The following is a 7,238-nucleotide window of genomic DNA, read 5'->3' as shown; positions in this document are numbered from 1 at the left end:
TATATATATATATATATATATATAATGTATATACTCACTGCTGGCAAGTTTATTAGATACACCTTGCTAGTTTCCCGCCCCCCCTTGTCTATAGAGCTGCCTTATTTTTTCATGGCGTAGTTTCAACAAGGTGTTGGAGACACTCCTTAGAGAGTTTGGTCCATGTTGACATGATAGCATAACGCAGTTTCTGCAGATTTGTTAGCCGAACCTCTATGATGCAAATCTCCTGTTCCACCACATGCCAAATGTACTCTTGAGATTTGGTGACTGTGGAGGCCATTTGAGTACAATGAACTAATTATCCTGTTCAAGAAACCAGTTTGAGATGATAATAGACGTGGTGCAATATTCTATTGGAAGTAGCCTTAAGAAGATGGGTTCACTGTGGTCATAAAGGGATGGACATGTTCAGCAACAATACACAGGTAGGCTGTGGCATTTAAACAATGCTCAGTTGCTACTAAGGGGCCCAAAGTGTGCCAAGAAAATATCCCTCACACCATTACAGCATAACCAGCAACCGTTGATACCAGGCAGGATGGGTCCATGCTTTCATGCTGTGTTTCCAATTTCTGGCCCGACCATGTATATATTTAAATATTTTCTTTCCCTGCACAAAAAAGTCAGCTCAATATGGTTATCCTTTTATAACAATGGGCTGGGTTATCCATTCCTTCAAAGTATTGGCTCTGATGACTCAGCTGACCCGGGGCAAAGGCTATGCAGTGCACTATAGGTCGTTCCTTATTTCTGGTGGTGAACCTGTGAATTTTACAGCCAAAAATCCTGGGAATTAGCCTCAAACCCATGGTAGCGTTAAACCTGAACCACATCCCCAGTACTGATATCCTCCAGCCTCTTTCAGACACTTCCTGTCTACATGCACAGAGCCAGCTGCATGTCATTGCTCTGGTGTTATGATAGTGATAATGGGGGACCAAGCCTGTGCAATGTGTGCCAGCATTGCTACTTGTATTGTCCCCCAGAAGCTCATGTGATAGGGTGACAATGCAGAAGCAACAATAAGTACTTCTGGAAGGCCTGATTCTCACTTGGTGTCATTACTTCTGGGAAGACTCACTCACTCAAGTGTCAGATTGGGCCACGTGTTGCCACCTAGTGGTGCTTCATTTTAAAATGTATATCTGCAACAAAAAAATTTTAGAGTTCCCCATGTATAAAAATGCTTAATAATGCTACAATTACTGAAAAATACCTGTTGATCCTGACAGAAATGCACTTAGCTACAAAGTTTCCTATGCCATTTGCCTCTGCTTTACTGAAATCCAATGCAGTGTTATCAGCCCTACACAATTCTCCCCTGTGGACTACAGATCAGAGAGGACTGTGTTCTGTAGTCCAGCAAAAGAGAACTGGGCAGGGCTGACAACACTGCTTGGGATTTCAGTGCAGCCAAGGTAGCGTTGTAACCTTAAACTGCAACTCAGGAGCTCACTGGATTTCTGGCAGATCATCAGCTATTTTTTGTACTTGCATATTTTTTAAGGGGATAACACATGGGAAAATGTGCAGGTATTGTATATATGATATATACTGCATATGTTTTATGCTCAGACATACACTTTAAGTACATGCCACATTCCAAATAATATTCTCTAATTTAAAATCCCGAACCTCCAAAGCAGAGGTTGTCTTGATGGACTAATGTCTTTATTCAACCTCAAATACTATGTAACTATGTAACTATGTCTGTAGTATTATTATAATTATTATTATTAGCTCTATATATTTTTTTGGGGAGGAAATCTAAAAATTAAAAAAAATAGAAAAATGATAAAATATTAAGATAACTTTATACTCAACAACAGTGAGCCTTGATATGGTCTACCTTGGCTGCAGGTATATGCCAAATGTTGGAGATCAGCAGAGCCTCTAGTAGTATGTACAGTTACGTACAATAACAGCTAGCTAGTTCCTTTGGGGGAAATCACGGAACAGACATATGTTGGAAAATCTCGGTATGTAATTACTAAGCTTGTAACTACTCATTACTGCTTGGGAACCGATCTCTATACAGCATGACTGTAGCAAAGCGTGCAAATATAGACCATCAGGCATGAGACTCTGGACCTTCCTATACATAGAAGGGAATTTAACAGTGCTGTGTGATTGTGATTGCAAATAACCGTGCCTGGAATGCACAAGGATGGTTTGAAGGGGCAATCAGTCATGTCGGGGGGCAGCAGGAGTCCCTCAGCTACCTGTAAACCAGCTCACTGACACCACTGGTTTCCAGGAGCTGAGCGGGATGCTCTGGCTGGTGTCCCGCTGAGCTCCTTGCAACCAGTGATGTCAATGAGCTGGGCGGGATGGACCCAACGCCTGTGTCAGCGACTCCGTCTCCAACTCTCCCTCCTCGTAACATATGAACAGCCAACAACCCCCTTCCCTAGGCACCGAAAATTGTAGGGACGCCTCTGGTCCGGTGACAGGGTCTCTTTAAGCACAGCTTACATGACACTCCACCAAACTGAAAGGGTTAGGGTTGCCACCTGTCCAGGATTCACCCGGACAGTCCGAGTTTTGAACGCTGTGTCTGGGTTTCATGGCAGCTGAAACCTGGACACATGATGTCAGGCAGACAGGGGCAACAAAATTAAGATAGGGACTACTGGCCCCCCTCTGGAAATAGTCTTGAGTGTGATATTTACATATGAATGGTTGACATTATGTACATATGAATAGAACACTATGTACATATGAGTGTTTGGGTTTCGCTGGAAGAAAAGGTGGCAACCCTTGAAAGGTCTGTACAAATGTAGATGGGTGTTTTCTATAAGCAATATTTGGGCCACAGTTGCCACAGGCAGAATGGAGGCCAAAAGACACAGATGCTCAATGATCTTCGTCATCCAGCACTCATGTGAATCTAGCCATAGGAAACCCATCCCAAGCACCATTGACCGCTGCTAAAGTAAGCAAAACCCATCACCTCTCCTCACTTCCAGCTTGGGACCCACTGCAGTCAAACTACATGATGCTGGTTGTAGTCTGTCTGCACATCAGACTTCCCTCTGATATATCCATGCACCCTTGTTGAACCCCCTTCCCCAGTAGCTGATAACATTAGCAAATTATTTCCAGGGACACTCTGCTACTGAACCAAGTACTTATTCTAGCTATTCCCTATAATAAAGATGATCAGCACACTACGCTACTGCAATGAGTTATTAAATACTTTCAATTCTCTCTTGAAAAATAATTCTGATCAAAGCCAAGAAAAACATAAAGATGATAAAAAATGAATGTAATGTTCATGGAAAAAATGTCCAAAACCAAGTCCAGAACATGTCCCTAGAGATAAGTCTTCTAAACCTGAGCCCTGGAAATCGGAGAGAGGCAATTACGTCACCCCCCACCCCACCCCCAGACATAAGATAGCGTGTGAAGAAACAGGCAATTTGCCTGCGAAAGTTTGCCATAGAAGAATGCCCCCAGGTAAAATCAATCTGTAGACATTAAAATGAAGGATAAAACTACTCCTGTGTGTTCTACATACGAAGGAAAATTATGGGAACGTCACTCAAAGCCACTAATACAAATTGAAGAATAAAAGGAGCTCAATTCCTTCATTTACAACAATATAGACACATATTGACTTATGACTGTAAATCCTTCTTAATAAAAAATGTCCTGACAGGTGAGTTAAAATCAATTTGTAGAGCTGAAAGCTTTTGGCCATGTCCAGTCTATCTATCCAGTTCAAGATCTCTGACCAATCGTATAGAATCCTAGACATGTAACCCCGCAAAAAATGTGTTTCATTTCGGATTGATTTGGATTTTTATTTATTTTTTAGATTTCAGATACGAAATTCTATTTGGTTTGTGATTCGGATTTCAGATCTGTCCGAATTTTCCTTTCGGAATGATCAGAATTTTCGTTTCGGAATGAAATCACATGACCTTGCCTGTAACGCAACAGCCAACAACATCTGATTGGTCAGAGAACACTTAAATGTCCATTGTAGTTAAAATGTAGTTTAGCTTTACAAAATACGGACTGATCCGAATTTTAGTTTAACGGAATTTCGGATTCGTTCGCATTCGGCCGCGTTCAAATTCGGAAATTCAGATGCATCCGAATGTCCAAATTTAGCGAAATTTGTACAAATATCTATTCGGAACGAAATAAATTTACATGTTTATAGAATACACGTGTGTACTTCTTGTGCCTGGAAACATGCGTGATATTGTTGCCAGGTCCTGGCAGAGAAAATTGTTACATTCGGTGAAACGATCTTACGGGACTGTCTTATGTCTGTATTAAGAAGTAATTGCCCGCACACCAAGGTCCCATGCATCAATCCGTCCTTTTATTGAGGTCAGATACACATGGCATCACAAGCATAAAGCAACGTTTCGGAACCTAACATGGTCCCTGCATCAGGCATAAAGAAAAGTATTTCTATTGTCTGGAAACACGAGTGATATCGTCGTTCCCAGGTGGCTTGTTTTCTCATCAGAGAAAATTGTTACATTTGGTGAAATGGTCTTGCTGGTGACTTATTATGCCTGTGACTTATTAGTGAAAATGATACAGTGACTCAGTAGAAGGAAACTGGTAATGGGCACCTCATTCCCAGTACACAACTTTGATGACAATGGGTGAGGCTCCTGAGTAATGTGACTCGCTGCTGACCTTTATACCAGCCCTGCCGAGGTGTCTGAGTTAAACTCTGAACCGTGACAGGTTAACCAACAACTGTTATCAGCATTGACGAACATTAAAAATACCCCCTCTCCCCAAACAAAATGTGCTCTTACCTCCTCTGGGGTAACCTGGAAAGTCTCTGCGATCTTGGAGTACAGTTCCTTGACGTTGGTGAAGCCCTCAATCCTGCCGGTGGGGCTGCCATGGGCGAGCTGAGTGTGGAAGACCAGTTTGGGGCGCAGGCTGACGGGCGGGGGAGGCAGACCGGGCGCACCGTTGGCTTCGGGTAGCAATTTGCCGGCGCTGCTGCCGGCTGTCTTGTCGTTTACCTCCTCGCTCTCCACTAATTTTGAGGTTACCTCCTTAGCCTTCTTTTTGATCTTGCCTCTCAGTCCCAGAGGCATGTTTGCTGCGTAGTGGTGCAGTAATGGGTCGGAATTAATTAAGACCCTGGCTCCTGTTCCTTGTCCTCCTCCCTCCTCCTCCTCCTCTTGGCTGAAAGGTGTCTCTCTTGCTTGCTTGTCACTGAGCTGTCTCTTTGCATGCAGACAGGTAAGACACTTCCTGTTTGACTGGGAATAGAGAAACTCCCCTGGAACTCTCCAGCCCTCCCCTGTCCTCCTCCTCCCTATACATCACTGTACTCTGTACTTCTTGTCTGCATGGACTGAGATGTGCTGTATGCGGCCCCCCTCCTGGTCCTCTCCCCTCTGCTCTCCCATCTGCTGCATTCAATGTCACCAGCACTCCCAGTAACTCTTTTGTCACTGCGGTGTCAGCCATACATGCGTCGATCTGCAATTATTCCAGCCGTACACACGAAGGTTAAAACATTTATTGTCTGTGTTTTTTAACCTTTTATATAGATAGTAGATAGACAGATAGATAGATAGATAGATAGATAGATAGATAGATAGATAGATAGATAGATAGATAGATAGATAGATAGATAGATAGTAGTATAGACCTCAGCATTTTTGTATAGACAATTTTTTGTTTTTGTTTTGGATAACTAAGTCCATCCTTTCTCAACCAGGGTGCCTTCTGGCTTCCTCAGGGGGGGGGTTAAAAAAATTTGCATAGCGTCATGACATTCCAAGGTGCAGATAGGCTATTGATGTGTAGGGGGGAACTCTGATATAAAAAGGGGGGGCTCTGATGTGAAAACCGGGGGGACTCTGATGTAAAGGGGAGACACTGATATAAAAGGGGGGGCTCTGATGTGAAAAGGGGGACTCTAATATGAAAGGAGCGCTCTGATGTGACAAGGAGGACTCTGATATGAAAGGGAGATCTGATGTGAAGGGGGACTCTGATGTAAAGGGGACCTTGATACAAAAGGGGGGATCTGATGTTAAGAGGGGATTCGGATGTGAAAGGGGGGCTCTGATGTGAAAAGAGGGAACTCTGATGTGAAAACAGGGAGGCTCTGATGTGAAGGGGGGACTCAAAACAAAAAGGGGGACTTTGATGTGAAAACAGGGAGGCTCTGATGTAAAGCGAACTCATAAAAAAGGGTGGCTTTGATCTGAAAAGGTGGACTCTGATGTGAAAGGTGGGGACTCTGATATGAAAGAGGAGCTCTGGTGTAAAGATGGAACTCTAATATGAAAGGGGGACTCTTGTATGAAAAGAGGGGACTCTGATATGGAAGAGCAGCTCTGGTATGAAAAGGGGGGATTCTGATATGGAAGGGGGCTCTGATGTAAAGGGAGGATTCTGATATTAAAGGGGGGCTTTGATGACAAGAGAGGACTCTGATAAGAAAAGGCTCTGATGTAAAGGTGGACTCTAATACAAAAGTGGAGCTCTGACGTGAAGGAGGGCTTGTGGTGTGAAAGGGGGGACTCTGATGTAAAGGGTTAACTCCTGATTTGAAGGGGAGACTATGATGAGGAGGGGGAATACCTATTTTTTGTGCATGGGGTCTCCCCTTAAAATCCATACCAGTCCCCAATCTGAGATAAGGGTCTGGTATGGTTTATAGAGGGGCCGCATGTTGCTCTTTACATTTTAGACTGGGCTGCCTTGAGATTTTGCATTCTTGTGAAGGGTGCTGTAACTGAAAGAAGATTGAGAAACACTGGCGTTGGAACGGGTAAAACACCTGCCTGACAATACTAGATATAGTATTTAAATACTATTTATTTAAATACTATTTATTTCTGGTATGGTTAGAGAGACCCCCTCACTTCCTGTCTGGCAAAATGTTGCCAGCAAGGCAGAAAGTAAAGGAAAACCCTCTCCAAATGAAGCCGGCATAATAGCAAAAACCTGACAGGGTTTCTAATCCTTCCCCACTCAATCCAAAACCCAAAAAAGTTTTGGCTGGACATATACTTTAATGTACTTAACTTAGACCTTTCAGTGAAAACCCAGGTCTACCTATATTATGATCCCTACCCCATCCCTCCTGTGAGATTCCGGGAATACCAAGTATCACAAATCTCATGAGATTTGGCATACTCATAGTTCTCCGGGAACGTGACATCAACCACACCTATATTCAGATGGGACCCATCGCACTCCAGACCGGATTGTACCCTTAAAAGAGAACTATG

The 7,238-nt window shown here is 43.3% G+C and overlaps 1 protein-coding gene across 1 annotated transcript in view; it reads right to left on the bottom strand.

The window, feature by feature from the left end:
• GIPC2 (GIPC PDZ domain containing family member 2) overlaps nt 1–5,254 on the bottom strand; it is a 54,832-nt gene extending 49,578 nt beyond the window's left edge. The window contains exon 1 of the mRNA XM_018559864.1: nt 4,791–5,254. Coding sequence (XP_018415366.1) covers nt 4,791–5,081 — 291 coding nt within the window. The 5' untranslated portion in view covers nt 5,082–5,254. The remainder of the gene's footprint in view (nt 1–4,790) is intronic.
• Nucleotides 5,255–7,238: the final 1,984 nt, after the last annotated feature.

The sequence above is a fragment of the Nanorana parkeri genome, unplaced genomic scaffold (genome assembly GCF_000935625.1).
Source record: "Nanorana parkeri isolate BGI_ZX_2015 unplaced genomic scaffold, ASM93562v1 scaffold418, whole genome shotgun sequence".
In the NCBI taxonomy this organism is placed as follows: domain Eukaryota; kingdom Metazoa; phylum Chordata; class Amphibia; order Anura; family Dicroglossidae; genus Nanorana; species Nanorana parkeri.
Note: the sequence above shows the minus strand (reverse complement) of the source record. Positions and strands in the feature narration are given on the sequence as shown.